Below are 21104 nucleotides of genomic sequence, written 5' to 3'. Positions count from 1 at the left end.
GCATGCAAATGTGTGGCCACTTCAGCAGCTTGCCACGGCCGGCCGGCACTGCTGTGTTCACGATACTGTGGCATCTGCAGCGCGGCACTCTGGGATGTGCCCGTTGACATTGTGAACGAGTGCACAGGGAGCGCTGCGTCTCCGGTGAGTGCCAGAAAGGGAGTGCGCGCTGTGTTTTGATAAGCAGTTTCGCTAATTTACCATTCAGGTCATTCGCATGTCTTAATTTGGGTGGAACAATGAGACCAATTGTCTCTTTTTTGTTTCAGGCAAAGTGCTTTTTCCCAGCCTGTCTTGCGAATCGCAGCCTCGCGTCACCCTGATGTCAAAAATAAAGATGCAATTCTCTCTCTTTTTCAAGCTTATCTTGGCCGTTTTGAGATGGGGTCATCAAAAATGAGCCTTCTGCCTGACTGTCCATCTCAAAGTCTGAATTGAAGCTTCTTCCCTATGTGGAAAAATTGGGTTTCTGTCGGGGAGAGAGAAAGAGCTGACTCGCTCTAAAAGCTGGCGAGAAGATGAAAGAATCCTCTTATGTCAGTAAACTTGTTAAGAGGCTGTGCTGGGGACAGCGTTTTCCCAACAATTTTTTTTTTTTGGTTTAGCGTTATTTTATGTTTGTGGTAAATTTTATTTATTTATTTATTTTGGAAAGTGGCAGAATTTTTTTTGCCCCTCTCTCTTTCTCTTTCTCCCTCTCCCCCTCTGTTAGCCCAGGTCTGGAGATAAGACTTGGCATGCTCAGCGCTAACCCTGTGACACAGACAGAAAGCAGAGATGCTGCTCTTCCTTCAATATGACATTAGATTTAATTTTTTCTGCAACCTTTAGCCATCCAAACAGGTCACGCGGATGTAGAGATGGCTGGACCAAGGATATTTGAAAGTTATGTTTGGTCGAAGTCAAACTCTATATTTTTGCTGAAGTAGTCAGTACACAAGCTCCAGACACACTGTGGTGCTCATATGGGTGTCTCGGGTTCATATGCAAAATACAACATGCCCTAATTTCATTTCCACATCTTTTTAAACAATTTTTATTATATTTGTTTTTTGTAATTTACAGCTGCAACTCAAGGCTAGAAGTATTTATTTATCATTTTGTTACATATTGTATGAATCTAGCTAAATTCCTTTCCTTATATAATCAATGCTGTCCTTAATGTAATCTGTCTCTGTGTTGAACTAAGCCCTATTCCTCACTATCCCCAAAAGCCATACCAATAAACATATTTATAACCTTATTCAACCTTTAACAATTTGCTCAAATGTGTTCAAAATTCTAAGTTTTAATTTATTTTGTATTTAATTTATAGTCCATTTTAACCCATTGGATAGATTTGAATATATTTGACCTACATTTGGGTTAAATTTATCCACCATGTTTTGTGTAATAATAACACGGAACCTGCAAGTAACCAACTAAAATCCTGTCACCTACCCATACCACTAAAGCTGTCCATAACATTTACAAATCCTTAAACCTGCCGACACTACTAAATTTGCATCTAACTACAGTATAACTAACCAATAAGCGTACACATGCCACTAAACCTGCCTATAAACTTATGCATGCACAGATTGTGTACCTAACTCTTGATTAATTCTTAAATCTACCCATATTACTAAACATGCTCTTTATCTTATTCTTAACCAATACCCCTAAATCTGGATATAATGAATGGAAATTCATTTTTGAGATTTGATATCACGCTGCATTATAACATTACATATCACATTGGATTGGATTTGGATTGGTATGTCTTTAATTTTGCTTTTCAGCAATAGCCGACACAGATCAACACTTGAACAAACATAGAAATAACAGTAAACAATAAAATTAACCATGATCAAGTGAAATATTAATTTAAAAAAGTTACCAATTAAAACATGTTCAAGAGCAGGAATATTCAATGTAGATGAGCAAATACAACTTAAAGCTTGTTAAGTAACCCAACTGCAGCTGGAGTAAGTGAATCCAAATATCTGTTGGTTGGACCTAGCCCGTCTGAAATAAGTGTGCATTCTGGCTGATGGCAGGAGGCAAAACTTAGAATAAAAGTGGGTGATTCTTATCTGCTAGAATGGACATAGCCCTCTGTATGACTCTCACCTCATACACATCACATGCCCAATGCTGTTAAGATTTGCGATTTTGAGATAGGTGAACAATTTTTGCAAGTCTGTTTTTACTTTTCACCCTCAAATGACTATACCAGCATATTAGGTCGGTGCGATGTGAAAAAAATAAAAATAAAATTGTGTTATTTAAAAAAAATAATATAATAATAATAATTAATAATATATATTTTTTTACATATATTGCAATTTTAATTTGATTTGTGATTTTAATTGTGTAGTCAAGCTTCAGCTCAATATTCTGTATCTTAGCTTCTTATTGCTAAAACGCAGTGAGTGTTAGTTAAAAAAGGAACTGAAAAGGCATGAACTAACTCCAACTTTTATTTAAATTTGTTTTTAAATATTCAGTAATGAAACACTAAATTTTCTCTAGTGCAAACAGTAGTGAGTTGTGGCGTTAGCCATCTCCTGATGCCTTTGTGTTGTTTTTTTCATATAGTGTAACAGCTGCAAACAACGAAATTTTACTTTGCTGTTGCAAGCTACAAGATCTAGTGTCACTGGCAATACTTTTAGGTGACTTTTTACAAAGACACTCCTCATATAGCCACCTTTGGTGCTTTTTTTAGGTGCTGGTTGTTGTATTTTCTTGTTCCGTGGCAACAATTCTGCCACAGCTCTTACAAATTACTTGTTTGTGTTTGGTGTCTGAGACTTTGAAACCAAAATATTCCAATATTACTGACTTGCTGATTTTCTTTGATATGAATTCGACTATTAATGCTTCTGAAGCAGCAGAAGCCATCATTGCCGGAGCTTTCCTGTTTGTTTGTTTTTTATTGTGGGTGTTCCTCATAGTCTGGGGAACCTGCATTCGCAGCCTCTTGCGATTAGCTAATCACAACGTTTCAAATAGCGATTGCGATTTCAATTAATTGCACAACCCCACAACATATTACTGCAAAAGTTAAAAGTGGCTCAATAAAATAAAAATAAAATGTCCTTAGAAGAGGCTTTTTGACATTAAATCCCTTTACTTCCTCAAATAATTAACCTCATTATTAATGAATTTTGGAATTCTGTAAAATTAAACTTACGAGTGGCAGACATAATGTAGGAAATGTGCTTGCACAATTACAATGAATATCAGTAAACAGAATAAAACAAATTCTGATATCAACTGAGAACTGAAGTGGCACCAATATTTAGTTTGTCCTTAAATAACATTTCAAATGCATTTCTTTATGCTCTACTTATATAGATATATAACGGTGTCTTTCTTTTGATGATTTGAATTTTAAATGTCCTTTCATACCATCTGTAGCTGGCTAGCATCTGATGTTTGCACAGGAATGAACAAACACATCTTTTTTAATGCCATCTGTGTGAGAAAGAAAGAGTGTTGTAGCCCACTGGTCCAGGGAGTTGTCGCAGTGTGTGTGTGATTGTGTGTCTGTGTGTGGAGGAGACAGAGGTGTGTTCACCTTGTTGAGACGTGCAGAGGTGCTCCACACTGGGCTGACACCTGGCACAGAGCTCTGGCTCGAACCCAGACACACACAGCAGGAGTGAGTGTGTGTGTGTGTGTGTAGAAAACAGAGAGTGTGTGAGTGGTGTCATAGTCTGGTGTGTGTGCCAGCATGTTGTGTCAGTAAGCACCCTCGAGATGCATATGTTTATCTAAATAAAGGATTAATCTGCAAGTTGATGTAGTTTTGCATGCGTTCAAATCGCTTCACTTTTTCAGTCCCGACCAAAGATGCCAAAACTAGTTCTACTCTAAACACTATCTTTTCTGCTCTCAGAGGTGATGCGAAAAGCACAGTGCAGGGCTTCCATTTCATATCTCTGCTATTGTTTTGTCTGCCGTTCCTCTTTTTCACTGGCTCTCTCCCTGTTCGGACAGGCTCCAGATGTCGTTCTGCCTGGCGGAGCTGCATTTGTGGTCCTTTAGGAACAGCCTGCAAGTCCCAGGTAATTAAAAGACACTGAACGTCTCTCTTTCACACATTTGATTGCCACTAATACGTCCAGCTAACTTGCATTTACTGTCTTTTTTATTATTATTATTTGCACCCACTTGCTTTTCTCCGACTTTGTCTTGTAATAATAAATATTAGTCAGAAAAGAGCCAGTTAAACGGCCATGTCATACACTTACGATGGTTATTATTACACCACCACAGCAGTTAGTCTTTTTATTAGAGACATTCTGTGGCCTATAATTAAATTCATAAAACGTAATTATAGCCGTTTAAGAGGCGGTTTGCGATAAATACTTCATAGCGCACAAATTTGTGCCGTTCTTTTTGTTTTTTAATGACAGGCATAGTCATGTCCTCTTGCTCCTGTCGTAACCTTTTTGAACGTTTGTTCCTTCGTCTTCCTTTGTGTAATTTTCTTGGGTGTTCTGGTGTACTGTAAGTGTGTGTAAGAGGAATTTATATTTAGCTTTTTCTCACAGACGAGTCCAGTTATCAGTTATTTGGAAAATCCGGTGATAACATGTTGTCACGGATTGTATGCATGCATGTTTATGTACATGCGTTATATATTGTATTCCGGAATCTGTGTGCAAGCATTTTTTTATGTGATTGCTGCTCTATCGCCTCTAGCCAGACCTCCTGACCCATGCATTGAGTGAGAGAGAGGGAATGAAATGAATGAAAAGTTGATGCATCAACATGAGTGGATGGAAATGGTGTAGTCCATCTGTATTTGTTATACCATGTCAGAGGTCCGTGAAAAGTCCAACTGGAAATCCAATGCAAAGTCAAAAATTCAAGATGCTCACAGCTACAGTACCTTAGGAATCGGGGTTTCTTTATCATTGATTAAAGGATATAAAATGTAATTTACTGCTATCAAAAGTGCTAAAGTGCTCACATATATTTCTTAATGTGCATGTTTGTTTGAGTCCTTGGACAAGACTTCCCAATGTTTGTCTCTAACCGACTTGCACCTTTTACAGATAGAGATATTGGCACATACCAACTCTATGAAAAAGGAGAACCAGGTATGCGACTTTCTATTATTTCCTTAAAACAATTGTTTATTCTATCACATTTTCTCTGTTTATAAATATTAGTATTGTTAATGTGTCATGTAACATATTTTTAGTAAAGAACCGTAATAGAGTAATGCAATACCTAATAATTTTTGGAATGTTATTGTCTGCCCTTTTTCTACAGTTTGTTTTATTTAGCAGTTCATTTAAGGTTTTTGAGAACCTATTAAAAGCCACTTTTCCCCTATCAGGTTGAATGGTTCTAAGAACACTCAAGTATAATAGTTGTAGTTTTTCCTTGTATGCCTGGTTTGGCATGGCATGATTACAAACCATTCTTGGCCCGGAAGTTTAAGCATGACAACTGCATCACCTGCAGTTGCGCAGTAGGTAGTGCTGTCGCCTCACGACAGAAGGTCGCTGGGTTGCTGGTTCGAGCCTCGGCTCAGTTGACGTTTCTGCGTGGAGTTTGCATGTTCTCCCTGTGTTCGTGTGGGTTTCCTCCTGGTGCTTCGGTTTCCCCCACAGTCCAAAGACATGCGGTACAGGTGAATTGGGTAAGCTAAATTGTCTGTAGCGTATGAGTGTGTGTGTGAATGAGTGTGTGTGTGTGGATGTTTCCCAGAGATGGGTTGCGGCTGGAAGGGCATCCGCTCTGTAAAAACATGCTGAATAAGTTGGTGGTTCATTCCACTGTGGTGACTGCAGATTAATAAAGGGATTAAGCCGACAAGAAAATTACTGCATCGGCACTCTGTTTTCTGTATTTAAGAGCACTATTTTTTTTTTTTTATAACAAAGTTAATATCAGATCAAAAAATATTTGATCATCATCCATATTTGCGTTACCAATCAGCATCTGACTGGCCTAGGTTTGAATGGAATGGAACTATTAAGCAAAGAGGACTGTTAGTGGAAAAGCAGTTTCTACTGTTAGTAAATACTAACAAAAATGAAAGACTGAATTGTTGGCCATTTGTGTTGGCCACAAATGTCCTAAACATAAAGGGAATGACTTTCTTGTTAAATTTAAATATGGATAAATATTTTTAATTAATGAGGAAAAAAATCATTTGTTGACCATTTTTTATATGAAATGACATGGAATTTATACTGTAGGGGATCAAACAATTGTTCTGTTGGGTCCTGATGTTCTGTGTACACTTTTGTACATAATACAATTATTTTTAATATAAGGGTTAATGTACATCTCTTCTGTTGTTTTCACTGAATAAAGCCTGGCATGTTTACCAGCTGTTGTATAAGACTTAAGGGCTTTATTGTGCTAAAATTGCAGCTCAATGTACATTATCCTGTTTATTACGCAGCTACTTGCCACAAAAGTCAGAATTATTAACCCCCCGTTTATTTTTTCCCAATTTCTGTTTAACGGAAGATTTTTTCAACACATTTCTAAACAATCGTTTTAATAACTCATTTCTAACAACTAACTTATTTTATCTTTCCCATGATAACAGTAAATAATATTTACTAGATATTTTTCAAGACACTAGTATTGAGCTTAAAGTGACATTTAAAGGCTTAACTAGGTTGATTAGGTTAACTAGGCAGGTTTGAGTAATTAGGCCAGTTATTGTTCTGTAGACTAGTCTAAAAGAGGCTAATAATTTTGACCTTTAAAATAGTTTTTAAAAAATTAAAAACTGCTTTTATTCTAGCTTAAATAAAACAAATATGACTTTTTCCAGAAGAAAAAATATTATCAGGCTTACTGTTAAAATTTCCTTACTTTGTTAATTATCATTTGGGAAATATTGAAAAAGAAAGAAAATTCAAAGGAGGGCTAATAATATTTTAGTCAGTTGTTGTCTGAGAATAACGTACTTTGGAATGAAGTGATTGACTAATTAGGATTAAGTATTCCAGAGTAGTTTAATGAGTGTGTATCTTGTGTGTCTGTTGCTTAACACCAAACATGCGTGCAATCTTCACTCACAGAATGCTCTCCAATTTTTGCAAAATTCTATTAATCTCCCCATCTTCTTTGTTATTTTTTAAAATAAGCATTTAATTTAATTCATCAAAAGGTTTGCACCTAATACAAGATTGAAAAAAGAAACTCATTACTTGCTCATCCACATTGAAGATGCTTCTGGCCAAATGAATTGCCACCAGGTTTCTTGATGAAGTTCTTTTTTAATTTATAAATGTGGTGCAGATTAAATGTTTAGTAATCCAGACCCCTCATGAGATGACACAGTTGGCAAATAAAGCAGAATGAAATGCGAAAAGCTTTAAACAAAAACTAAATTATTCTTTTTTTTAATACTTTAGACTTGAATGATTTTGTTTGTGCTGTTATTTTATCTATTTCCAATGGTTAAAGTTGCATTGATTGGAAGTTTCTGAGAAAGGATTTATGTAGTATATTTCTCATACCTGATGTTAATTAATAACTGAGATGAAAATCTTAATGTCGAATCTATATGTAAATAAATTGCAAACAAATAGGTGTGTTTGTATCGTGTTGTTAGTGTGTGTTGTCAAGTGGCTTTTTTGATCATATTGAAATCATTACATAATAAATATGATCATGATGAGATTATGATGTAGACTTTGTGATCTTCAATGATCTCTTATGGCCCCTTTATGATGTATGTGAATGAAACATTCCTTCCTTATAAGAAGGATTTTTAAGGCTTTAATAGATGATGTGTGTGCTATGTATGGAATATAGCTCTGAAGTTTGGCTTTGAGTTTGGCTTTGAATGTGCCACCTGCTGTTTCTCATGGCCACCAGAAGAGGGCGAAGGAGACCCATGCTTTCCTCAAGGATGGGGGCTCTTTCCACCCCTCTGTCCCATAGCAGATGTGTGTGTCTGGGACAGGCAGGGGCAGAATGGCCCTTATCTGATTAGCAGCAGTAATCCTGGAGCTGTCCAGCAGGTCCAGGCCTCCAGCAGAGAGAGGCAGGGCTCCTGTAGAGTGAGGCAGGGAAGGGGGCCGTCTGGCTGGGCCGCTGAGGGCTGGAGATCTGGGACTCTGGGGTGAAATGGGGCTTAAGGTATGGTACTATAACATAGAGGAGAGAGAGCGTGCTGACAAAGCAGGAGTTTGTTCTTGCCTCAGTCATTTCCGTCTGTCGGCATACCTGTCCCTCTCACTGTATGAGTCAGTGTTTTTCTTCTTTTTTTTTTCTTTACAAACACACACACATTTGGGCAAGACGACAACCGAGTGGCCATATGCTGAGAAAGACACTTGAGGAGTGTTTACACACACCCACATGGGTGTTGCTTAAACTATGGGCACTTTAATGTGCCAGGTGTAGATTTTTAAATATTTTAATTTGTTGTATTCTATATTTAAATATATTTTAAAATTTTTTTCCCAATTTTGCTTTTATTCACTTTGTCCCATCCTCAAACAAACTTTCAATTTTAAGCAATGAAATTCATTAATATTTCTGAACATTACAATAAAGTAAAAATAGAAATAACATAATTTAAAAACATTTGTTCAAGCAACATATATGAAAGGTTTTACTATGATAAGTTTTTTTTAAATCACAAAGTGTGAATATATTAATTAACTGTGTATAATTTAGTATCTCAACTGTTACAATTACAGCAGCATTAACAGGTTAAAGGCTAATTGACATTAACATTTGAAATGGTTCACATAAATATTGAAAATGCCATTTCTGTTACAGAAAGCTATTTAATGCAATACTTGATTTGGCTTTATCGGAAAGAGTTTCTTGAAAATTGTTAGTGTTGGACAATTATTGGTAGACAAGTTAAACTGTTTAGCATAAAAAAATGCATTATTTCACCACATATCCAGATCATCCACAATATTAATTTGATGTGCTAGCGATAGATTTTGTAATAATTTTTTTATTTTGTTGTATTCTGTATTTTAAATATAATTTAACTTCTTTATTTTTTTCCAAACAAAACTGCTTTAATACATATTGTCCCATTCTCAGGCAAACTTTCAATTTTAAGCAATGAAAATTCATTACAGATATAATACTTCTAAGCACCATAATAATGTAAAAAAATGAAATAACAATTTAAAAATGAATTGCTAAAGCAATATGAAAAGTTTTGCATTAAAGTAATTTTTAATATGATATTTTTATTGCAAATTTTGTAACTGTCCTCTATGTTGTTTTCATCACAAACCAAAATCAAAAATTGTGAATATATTAATTGTGTATAATTTAGTATCTCAGCTGTTACAATTAAAGAAACATTAACAGGTTAAAGGCTAATTGGCATTAACATTCCACATTTATCACATAAATATTGATGTCACAGAAAGCTATTAAATGCAGGTCTTGATTTGGCTTTATGGTTTAAGAGTTCTTGAGTTTTGGAAAATTGTTAGTGTTGGGACAATTATTAGTAGACAAGTTAAACTGTTTAGCATTTTAAAATATATGCTTTAATTCAGTTTGCTTTTACCACATGTCCAGATCACCCACAATATGCACACACAACTCACTTATACATCCTCTCTCATAAAAATGATTTTTTTTTAACAATGTATCCCTCTTTGTGCAGCCTCTCCTACAGATCAGCATTACTACAATGAGAAACAGCAGTTTGCAGACAGTAAGTAATCCATCATCAAACAATTAACCTTCATGTCAATGACTGTATTAGCTCATTATTAAAGAGCATCAGTTTACATGTTACTGAAGCAACACTCATCCAATCCCTAAATTAAACTGCTTCAGATGCCTGGAAAATGAAGTGCCCCATTAGTGCAAATCTGACAAATATTAAGCATCACTCCACTTCTTTAACCCTCACGAGTATGACGCAACAGTAATGAAGGATGGGGATAAAAAAAACACTGCGTAAAACTGTAATGTACTGGTGGCTTTCAAAAGTTGGGACAGAAAATGTGTTTTTGCAGTAATTCTACAAACTTTAGTTGAGCACCAGCTGTCTCGAAATGTATTGTGTTTTTTTAATGGTGCAGCCATGGCGTAAGATTTACTACTGTGTATTCTTGTAGAATGTTTCTATTGTATTTTTAAGCTTGTGGCATGTTTAAAATAATAATAAAAAAAACCTTAGTAATATGGGTAAGTTATTATTAAGAAATATGAGTAGTTGTTTTTGTCAAATGTTTTAAGTAGTCTGTTTCCATCAACATTACATTTAGTCAGGCGTTCCTCTCTGCTTTTTAATTTTTGTGTTTGTTTTATTGCAAGTACAGCTTTATTCTGTATTGCAATTGTAGTTTATTCTACAGTAGCACTGACAGCTTTATATTGCTTTTTTATTTGGTTATGATGTTGTCAGATGTTCATTTCCACTATGGCCACAGTGTCTTCCCATATAATGCCCGGTTACCTCCTACCCGCTTGCCCTGCTGGTGGGGCAACTCCCGTCGCCCTCGAGAGAAACACAAACACCCTTATCAGAAGACACAGACCCGTCCCCCTCTCGCCCCCGTCCTGCTCGTCCCCCACCTCTCTCCTTCATTTGCATTCATTTATTTCTGCATCCTCTTACTCCTAAAAGGCAGGAGACGTTTCTTAATAGTGTAGAAATACCAATAAAAAAAACTGATTGGACTTGATTGCGAAATCTTTAAGAAAACAAATAACAGACCTCCTTCATTTCCGTGGGTCCCTGTCCCGGATGAGCGTATTAATGCATAAATGCAAACGCATACTCACAGATTGAACTCAGCCGAGAATTCTATTAACGTTTCTTTCTCTTTTTTTTCCTCCCTTCGCTGGTTTGCTCCAGAGGGAAACAGGGACTGAGATCTGAGCGGAAATTTGGGGGGCTTTGTGAGCGGAACGAGGCATTTTGGAGTGGCGTATTTAATGTGTTTAATATGTTATGGTAACTTTGAGTTCTTCCCTCGGGTGACTGTGTTAACTCAGGGAGCGCTGATTGAATGAGACCACGGCGTTACACTGAATTTAGCCTCTGTTGCGCTATTAGTTAATATTTTGATTTTAAATCCCTTCTGTCTACAAAATGAGAGAAATCAAAAGAGAGAAAAGTAAATATTTCAACTATAGTGAAAATAGAAGATTGATGTTTTTGAACATTAAGAGGAGGAAGCTTTGCATTGTAGATTAAGTGAAAATATTGGATTTTGGTGGGAATGAGGCATTACGTTTGCTGTTAAAACGGAGTAGTTTTAACAAAAAAACATATCCATATGGGAAAAGACTTTTTAAATTGACTAAATTATATAAGATTAAAAAAAGTGCAACAAATTGTTTAGTAATATAAATAAATTTTCAAAATGGGAATTTAAAAAATAAAATAGGTACATGTTTAAAGTAAAATGTTTATTTTTGTTTGATATATTTCCTTATTGTCATTTTTATTTTATTGTTATAACTTATTTTCAAAATTTCAAATAAAAATTTATCATTTAGAGTATTTATTTGCAAGCAATGACAATTGGTCAAAGTACAATATTCCATATTTATGAACCTTTAAAGGGGCAGTAGGTGATTGTCTTCAGAAACATTTTTGTTGTGCTGGTTAAAAGTCTCTTTACATTCCAATAATACTAATTAAAGTAAATGATCTAAATGTATTTAAATTCATTTTTATATTCTGGTTGAGGTATAAGACTAAAAAATGTTCATCCAATTAAAAATTGTCTGGCAGATAATTTCCATAATTCTGATAAGTAGCCCAAACTATCTGTCAACAAATGTAGATTTGTACAACTGCACACCTGTTCACGCAGATCCGCCATTTGCGCGTACACACACGCCGCAGCCACGTGGACACAAGTGTGAGTGATAAAAACAAATGCTAAATCAAAACTTTTTAAAATCCTGAATCCATATTGGAATTACTTTTGAACGCTGGAGGAAGGATGACACCATGGCTGAAGTATTTCTTTTAGACAGGTAATGTTCTGTTTTAAAACTCTTTTAGTCACGCAAATATTATGTAGATTGTGTTGTTACACATGGGTTATATGCACAGAAGTGTTGTTTAGGCTCTGAAATCTGGCGATGGACTATTTTCAAGTTTGTAAGGGACCTTTTACACCATCGATAATGTAGATTTTTATTTAGTTTAACAACAAAGCATAAGTAAATAGCGCTATTCCACCTAGCCTGCTTTACTTAGGTGAAGTTGAATTTTATATTCACATCGGTTCATTTTTGAACGCGCTCCCTGTATTGTTTACCATGCTACTTTAAATATTCTGTATGAAATAGCATGTAACTATGGCTTAGTAATAATTGTAATGTCTGTATCCTGCTGGGCAAACATTAAGTATACAGTATAGTCGCTTTAGGACAGAGCGGGTGAGAGAGTGAGACCCGCAATACTTGCATGTGTATGTTAAATAATATATAACTTAAAACGTGCTAGATATAATACAGTTTTTAGTTCATAAATGTAGTATTATAAAGTACTATAAAGTTTTCTAACTGGTGAATGGCATGATCTAGTGGGCCTCAGTCATCTTTAGCGTGTGCATTTGTGATTTCCAGTAGCTGGTCTTTGACTGCAAGGGAGGGATTGTATTTGAAAGATAATATGCTAACCAGTTAGCATTTAAGCAGATCACCTTTTGCACCTTTAAATACTTAAAAAAAAAATGAAAAAAAAGAGAATATTTTACTCAAAACACATATCTCTTTACTGATTACTGAAGTGGTAAAATTTTCCAAAAGCTTTATATTATTATTGTTTTATTCATTCAATCATTTTCTTTTCAGCTTAGTCTCTTTAGTAATCCGGGGTTGCCACAATGAAATGAACCACCAACTTATCCAGCACATGTTTTACGCAGAGGATTTCCTTCCAGCCACAACCCATCACCGGAAAATTATTATTTTATCTACTTATTATTTCAAAATATATAGCAATTTGTACAAAAATTAAATTAAAAACAAAAAAAAAATCAATGCCTTCGTAGATATTTGAATATTCTTTGATATCTGTCCATCAGTTAAACTTTTTTTAAGCAATCATCTCTTATATATATATATATATATATATATATATATATATATATATATATATATATATATATATATATATATATATATATATATATATATTTTTTTTTTTTTTTTTCACACCCTTTTCATGGCGGTTCATTCTGCTGTGGCGACACCTGATTAATAAAGGGACTAAGCTGAATAGAAATTTAATAAATCAATATCCTTTTCATTCTTGATTGTATCCAATGTGTTTGGGCCCAAATCATCATCCAGACTGAAATGAGTGGATTTAAATTTTAAGCTTTCAGCTCAGATTCATTTTCTAGGGTGACCTCAGGTGGAGCTGTATTTCAGGGTCAATCCTTTGCACCCTTAAAACACACTTTGATTGCTTCTTTTAATGCCTGAGATGACGTTGCACTTTATACCTGTGTCCTCTCCCTCTCTCCTGTCACTCAGGTCGTGGTTACCCATGGTTCCTTAGTAACCGTCGCCCAGAGAAGCTGCGTGATGCCCTAAAGGAACTAGAGGTATTTGTTTACATTTCCTGCAGTCCGATTAACAAATAGCAGCATTCTCTCTTTCTCCTTCCTTTCATAAGAAAAGAAAAAATCCCCCGACCTCTCTCTCTCTCTCTCTCTCTCTCAGCACCTGTGTGGGTGCCTCTCTGTCATCGTGGGGGATATTTGAGGGGGATGATTGGGACTGTGAGCTGGCTCTCTCTCTGCCTCTGGCTCTCTCACACAAACCTAGCTTTGTTCAGTCCGACTCGGGTTCATTTTTGCTGCCTCTCTGTATCTGAAACTGGAAACATCCTTATAAACCTGACCCTGAAAATGCTCAGACGACGTCTACTCCACATTCTCTGCCTCTCTTTCTCTCAGGAGCTGCTGCAGTCGTGCCCGGTCATGAGTGTCAGATGGAGAAGCAAGCAGTGCTGTCAGGTACCTTACCCAGCATGCACCAGTACCCAGCAGGCATCAGGCCTTCTTGGCGTGAGTTGGCTCGTGTAGCAGAGGTCAGGCGATGAGCATATGCAGACTGTTTGTGTCGAATACTCTTGGGGAATTTATCTCTGGGATCAAAAAGTTTCCCTTCTTAAAACACATCGCTGCAGCCCAGCAGTTTTCCCTTCAGTGAAGATGGATTCTTCAGTCACATGAGCACACCTTTTTTGCTCATAAAGTGCTACATTTAAGGCATTTGAAAAGGTCAGGGAGACCAAACTGAGATTTGTTTTAGGGTCTGATTGAATGTGGTGTCCATTATCGTGTGTTCACGTGATATGGAAGTTAAATGTTCAAACATTTTACACAGAATGTTATCAGTCAAAATGCAAAAATGCAAACTACAGTCCACTCATATGCATTTTCAACTGCCTTTAGAAAAGGTAGATGTGAACTTGATTGGATTGACAACAAGAACATATTTAAGAGGATGTTTCAGCCATTTTTTGTTCTATAGAGGGAAAGTTAATGTTTCAGCCATTTTTTGTTCTATAGAGGGAAAGTTAATAAGCTTTTCTGAGGATACAATAAGCATTTATAGACAATAGATATGGGGAAGACCAGTGTTAGGGAAAGTTACTTTTAAAAGTAGTGCATACAATATTGAGTTACTCTTCCACAAAAAGTAACTTATTGCTTTACTTTTTATGGAAAGTATTGTTACATTTGTTTTAAGTTACTTTTATGTTACTTTTCCTTACCTGGCTGAGGTTGGAGCTCTGCATTTAACAACCACCTATAGAACCTACACCTTCATATTCCTTTAAAAGATGTAGGATAAAATTATATTTTGAGAACTTGAGTCCTGAGCTATACATGCTGTACTGTATATATAGATTAATGAAAGCATGTAAAGTAATGTGTTTGCTACTTTTCAATTCAATTCAGCTTTATTTGTATAGCGCTTTTACAATGTAGATTGTGTCAAAGCAGCTTTACATAAATGGTCATAGTAACTGGATCAGGGTAGTTCAGTTTTAGTGTTTAAGTTCAGTTCAGTTCAGTTTAGCTCAGTCAGTGTGGTTTTAAAGTCATTACTGAGAGTTTTGTACGTTTTGTGTTATTAGTTAAGTAAATTCACTGTCCATTGAAATATAGATTGCAATAAAGCCTAATAGTACGAACATGAAATAAATTATAAGGCAAAAACAGATTTTAAACCTTTAAAATGTGTGACAACAAAATGAACAGTAAGGGGAAAAAAACACATCAAAAATAAATACTTGAGCTTTATACATTAAATAAATTGCTTGATGTGGCCTTAACAAATGTAAATAAATGTAAATCGTTTCCCAAAAGAGAAAAAAATCGTACTATATTACAAAACATAGTTGCCTCTACTGTAACGTGAGACAGTGACTGCACCTTGTCAACAATAAAAGCAATAACCATTTTTTAGTTTAGTCAAATTATTTGTTTTACCTGGAGACTGTTAACTGATGTCAATCATAGCAATCATACTTTTGTTTAAGTAATTCAAATAATATTACTTATTTTTTAAAAGTAATGCGTTATATTACTTGTTACTTTGAAAAAGTAATATTATGTAACCCACGTTATTTACTTTATAACGCGTTACGCCCAACAATTTCTTCTCAAGTGATACGATCAACATGTTGTTGAGCCTTTATTTACTCTCAAATCAAAATTTTAATCAACACACACACTTACACACACTGCATTAAGTTTGGCATCACAAGCCTGTAACGCAAAATTAATGGCAAATCTCATTGGTCATATTATATGCTATGATGTATGCATCACGATTTTCACATAATCTTTGAATAGGTGTGTTGATCAAGTTTTCATTTGGACTTCTATATGTGTCTTGCTGAAAAAAAAAAAATCTGAACAGAAATTTTAATAAAGTGGCCATCATGGTGATGATCACCTTACAGCAAAAAGGTCGCTGGTTCGAGCCTCGGCTGGGCCAGTTGATTTTTTTTTCTGTAGAGTCTGCATGTTCTCCCTGTGTTCACGTGGGTTTCCTTCAGGTGCTCTGGTTTCCCCCACAAGCCCAAAGACATGCGGTACAGGTGAATTGGGTAAATTGGCCCTATTGTATGAGTGTGTATGAATGTTTCCCAGTGATGGGTTGCAGCTGCAAGGGCATCCGCTGTTTAAAACATATGCTGGACAAGTTGGCGGTTCATTCCGCTGTGGTGACCCCAGATGAGTAACGGGACTAATCCGCAAAGAAAATTAATGAATGAATGAAAATTTGAATAAATGTTAACAAAACATTATTTTGTGCCTGAGAACAGCCCCTATAATGTATTTATGTTGAAATATTTACTGTAGCATTTTCCCTGTCAGTGTGAATGTGTGATTGTCCATTGCTATGTGCAGATGCTCTTGAGATCAGGTGTGTTGGTGACCCTGATTCTAGGCGGAGCTCAGGTTGAACGGGTGGTCATTGACAGAACTCTGGTGGGGCGATTACCTGCTGACACCATCAGTGACGGTGAGTAAATGCACACTTGCCTTCCTCTCTTGTCTCTTTTCATTCTTTCTTCTTGTCTCTCTCTTTCTCCTTGCGGTTTCACTCACTGCTCATTTTCTCAGCATGAGCCTGGGCGGCTGCACACCCACAGGTCACGAACGCCAGTCCCTTCTGTCTCTTCCTCTTCTGTTACTCCCAGAGGAAGTTGGAAAGGCACGGACACATGCACACATACACTAAGAGGTTCCTCTGAAATCTCTGGGGAATCTGGCATGACTCCCTGTCTTATTTATGGTTTGTGAAATTGGACACTATCCCAAATCTGCTAATTATTTTCTCATATCTTTTATTGTTTAGAGCTTATATGGCTAAAGCTCTCTGTGCCAGGTCTCTAGATACCTGACAAACCTCTCTCTCTTTCTCTCTCTTGCTCTCAACCTCTCTGTCAGCCCACTCCTTCCCTTTTCCTAGTAGACCCCCATAGAGTGCCATTCAGGCCCCCAGAGCCCCTAATTACCAGAGTAATTATGTGTGTGTATGAGAGAGAGAGAGAGAGAGAGAGAGAGAGCGAGCGTGTATGTAAGGATGGGGGTGCCAGGAGGGCTCCTACATCTGTCACTTATTCAGTTAGTTTCACACACGCTGTCAGACCTGTTCTGGCCTTGATGACTTTACTTCATGAGTGCTAGAGTACAAAGAGAGCGGTCGAAAACTTTTTCCATTGAGATTTCACATTTCTGACCCACAAATCTCATGTGTTGTTGTCATTTTGTACTTTTTATGTACCATTATATACACTTTAAGTAAAGATATGTACAAATATGGGCAATCATGTAGCTACAAGTATGTTCCTTTTAAAAATGTATTGTGCGAGTAACAGAATTTGTACCTTTACTTACGAGAGTGTAGGTGTTTTATTATTACAATCACTCTTTAAGATGATGTTTTAAAAATGACAAGAAAGGAATTTGGAAATATTTGTATGGTGTTAGAAACCCCCACAGTTGTTTTATGTTGAAAAAGGCTCAATATCGAGTCTATTAGTAATGCCTAAAACCTGCAATTTGAGAACCAAATTATCCATCAAGTATTGCATAATTTAGTTCTTTTTTAGAAATGAATTTGTCTGCTGGTAAGCTCTGTAAACATGTTTTAAAGGAATGAAGTATTAACTAGCTAAGCAGATTTAGAGAAATATATTGATTTATTCTGATTTAACCCGCCACTGCTCATATGTTCCAAAACCTGTTTACTAGCCCCTGGACACAAATTTGGATTTTTTTTAAAGGATTATCATGGAATCTTCCACTTAATTTGGCCATGATTACTGAACACTAATACATGGGCATGTTCTCTGGAATTTTGGTAATCTTTTAAAAGCTTCCATGTTTTTCTTTTTTTTTTCCAAAGGGAAAATATGTCATTTAAATAATCTGTTTTAATTTGGTTGAGTGTGTCATTTACATGTAGCATTTCTAAATCATACTTGAGCCTCTCACAGTGGTTATAATACAAACTTTGGTCTAAAAACACACACACACACACACACACACACACACACAAAAAAAAAAAAAACTCACACATCTGATTTATTAAAAAAGTATATTTACAAAAACATGCAGGTTGTTTTTGGAATTAAAGTATAACTTAAAGTAAAAGTAAAAAAAAGCTCTTCCCTTGAAATGAGCTTCCTGTTTTATGCTTGAATGTGAGATGATTCATAATTACTGCAGAAGCGCTGATATTCCGTCTCTAATTGCTGTTGAGGTTGGAAATTCCAGCCCTGAATATCATCCTCTACTAAACCTGCTTCTCTGAATGGCTTGTATTAATTTTTTCTGCCGTTTAATTGGTTTCATAAACAGATTAATTTTTTAGGAAGGGAAGGTTAATTGCTAATCACAGTGTGGAGAGCTTGTCAACAGTTTCACTGCAAATGTCTCTCTTTAACATGAAAGCTGTACAGCCTACAGGCTTTACAGTCTCTATTTCTTTCTCTCTATCTCTTCTGTGACTCCTTATTAGTGTCTTAAACTACTGCACTTATGAAAATTATTCATTTAAAATTCAAAAGATGAAATCAATGATGCTTGAACCAGCTAGTTGAATGTCACGTAGAAACGTCATTTCATGAATGTTGCATTGGGTTTAGTTATAAATGTGTCTCATTATGTTCAATAAACAACCTATCAGGGATATTCGGGGACACCATCATTTGAAAAAAGCAAAAATCTGTAAGTAAATTAAATAATATTTTCTAATGTTTTAAATGGCAAAGCTTTTCTATTAGAGGTATATATGATTTGAGTGAGTCTATAGTAATAATAATATGTAATTTAGATAGCAAAGTAAACGCTTTGTTTTCTGGCAAGGTCATATGAGTTTTGACCTTTGACCTCGCCCTGTGGTTTTCAGCGGTGATTGGCGATCGCTTCCTGCTGTTCTCCCTGATGGAGAGGAGTCAGGTGTGTCAGGTTTACCTGAACAGGAAGAACCAGAGCTCACCTGATCTAGCAAGACACATGGAGAAACTCACAGCTGCAGAGATTAAGGTAACACACACACACACACACATACCTCTTACACACATCTTTTGAACGCTCGCCCAAAGACACACACACTCTTGAATACGCACGCATTAGCACATTTTAGGAGGAAAGGCAGACCAGCCTCTCCTGCTTTCAATTAAAAAGCTTTAATGAGGCTGGTCTGGCTCTTTCCACAGGGCTTTTAGCTCTAATAATTGCCTGGCTTTTCTTGCTTTCTTTTACCACTGGGACAGGTAACACTGTGATTACTGGAGCTCCTCTCTAATGCACACCTGTGGGGAACATCAGGTCCAAACACACAGCACTCGTGTCTTTATAGAGAGATCACATCCGTTATGACAGTGCATCTGTGTGTGCCTGAGAACTGTTCTTTCCCTCATTCTCAATTTCCTTTTGTTTAATTACTGAAACCTGAAAAAATAAAAAAGGGCAGCCAGTTGAAGATCATTGTGTAATTGCTGTAATAATTCTTATGCATCAAATATAAAAAGAAAAAAAGCTCTTTTGAAGGTGTAATATTTGAAATTTGAGAAGCATACAAGAACTAACAAAAAGGAGTTTTTTAATGTGCACTTTGTACAATGTTTTCCCACATCAAAGGTATTGCTCGAACCTGAACTGAAAGATTCGAAATGATTTCTGTATTTGGAAGGGAATTTATATTATACAGTGATGGAAAGATTACTGAAAAATCACACTTAAGTTAAAGTACTATTACTTGATAAAAAATGTAGTGCAAGTAGAGTAAAAGTATCTGTAATATTACTCAAATTATGAGTAAAAAGCAGAGCTTTCAAATGTACTCCAGAATAGTGAGTATTACACTATAAAAAGCTGTTGCTTTTACATGTGGTTTGTGGATGTGTGTAAACAAAACATTTTGTAGTGCATTTAGTTATTGCTATTAATATTGGGTTAGATTTAGGTTGTAATGTCATTCAGTGTCTAATGACAACATTATTTTGATATCCAATTACAATGTCAAATAACGTTGATATTTGGTTGATTTTAGGTTGTGTTAGAAAGTGACCATAATCCAACGTTGATCCAACAATTTAAACCAATGTCATATTAATGTCAAATCCTGACATTTATTCTTCAGGCATGGCAACCAAAATCCAGTGTCTGATAGAAATCATAGTGGTAACGTCCACACAACATCAAGCTGTAACATCATTGAACGTTGATATTTGGTTGATTTTAGGTTGGACACAGTCGTCGGCCTTTGGGTTGGGTTCTGACGTCAACCCGATTTTCATTTCCAAACAAAATGCCACATCCTCACAACGTTGGGGTACAACGTCAATCTGACATCATGTTGACGCGTCATGTTGACGCCTGCTGGGTATTTAAGGCAATTTCGAACATTATACAGTAAACATCTGTCATCTTCTCATCTGTGCCATGCATCTAAACATTTCTGGGTCAATCCGTGTAAAGATTTTGGACGTGTATTGTACATTTTTAATGCTTCCAAACAGTTTTCTGCAATTATAAATCACCCATGTCTTTAGGTAGTTCATTATGATGTGATTTACCTTCTATATGCAATTTGATGGGACAGGAATCACAGGATTGATTTTTTTTCTAATCCCCATAGACAGGAAAAAAGTAAGTAGTGACTGCAGGTGGAAGAAAATTACGGAAGTAAAAGTATCAATACTGCAGTAAAAAAAAGTCTTAAAAGTGATTGAAAGATGATAAATCAATTTAGAGAAATTTAAGGCCCTTAAAAAGGATTAAAAAGTCATAAATGTTTTTTTTTACAAGGTATTAAATTTTGTATAATTTTTGATTATTAAGGTTCTGTGTAGTTTATGGAGTGGATAAAATCCTGGAGTTCTATAGGCACCAATTAGCATTTTTATTCAGTATATGAATTATGTTTTAGTTTAGGATAAGTTTTTTACAATCAGTATTTTGTAAATATACTGTACCTTAAAATGTCCCCAGTGTTAAAGGGTGAAACTTAAAGCGGCAATGAGGGTTTAACATGTATTAAAAGAGTCTTAAAAAAGGTCTTAAAAGTTAATGAAATTTCCTCTCTGATTTCTGTATATACCCTGTTAAAATGTTAAATTATTAATATAATTTTAT

The 21104-nt window shown here is 35.8% G+C and overlaps 1 protein-coding gene across 11 annotated transcripts in view; it reads left to right on the top strand.

Moving 5' to 3' along the window:
- wdpcp (WD repeat containing planar cell polarity effector) overlaps positions 1-21104 on the top strand; it is a 131330-nt gene that overhangs the window by 62357 nt on the left and 47869 nt on the right. For all 11 annotated transcript variants that reach the window (XM_073928533.1, XM_068214588.2, XM_073928535.1 and 8 more), the window contains 7 exons: positions 3988-4055; positions 5052-5096; positions 9620-9670; positions 13468-13538; positions 13893-13952; positions 16365-16479; positions 18874-19010. In XM_073928533.1, coding sequence (XP_073784634.1) covers positions 3988-4055; positions 5052-5096; positions 9620-9670; positions 13468-13538; positions 13893-13952; positions 16365-16479; positions 18874-19010 — 547 coding nt within the window. The remainder of the gene's footprint in view (positions 1-3987; positions 4056-5051; positions 5097-9619; positions 9671-13467; positions 13539-13892; positions 13953-16364; positions 16480-18873; positions 19011-21104) is intronic.

Source organism: Danio rerio, chromosome 17 (assembly GCF_049306965.1).
Source record: "Danio rerio strain Tuebingen ecotype United States chromosome 17, GRCz12tu, whole genome shotgun sequence".
Lineage (NCBI taxonomy): Eukaryota > Metazoa > Chordata > Actinopteri > Cypriniformes > Danionidae > Danio > Danio rerio.
Note: the sequence above shows the minus strand (reverse complement) of the source record. Positions and strands in the feature narration are given on the sequence as shown.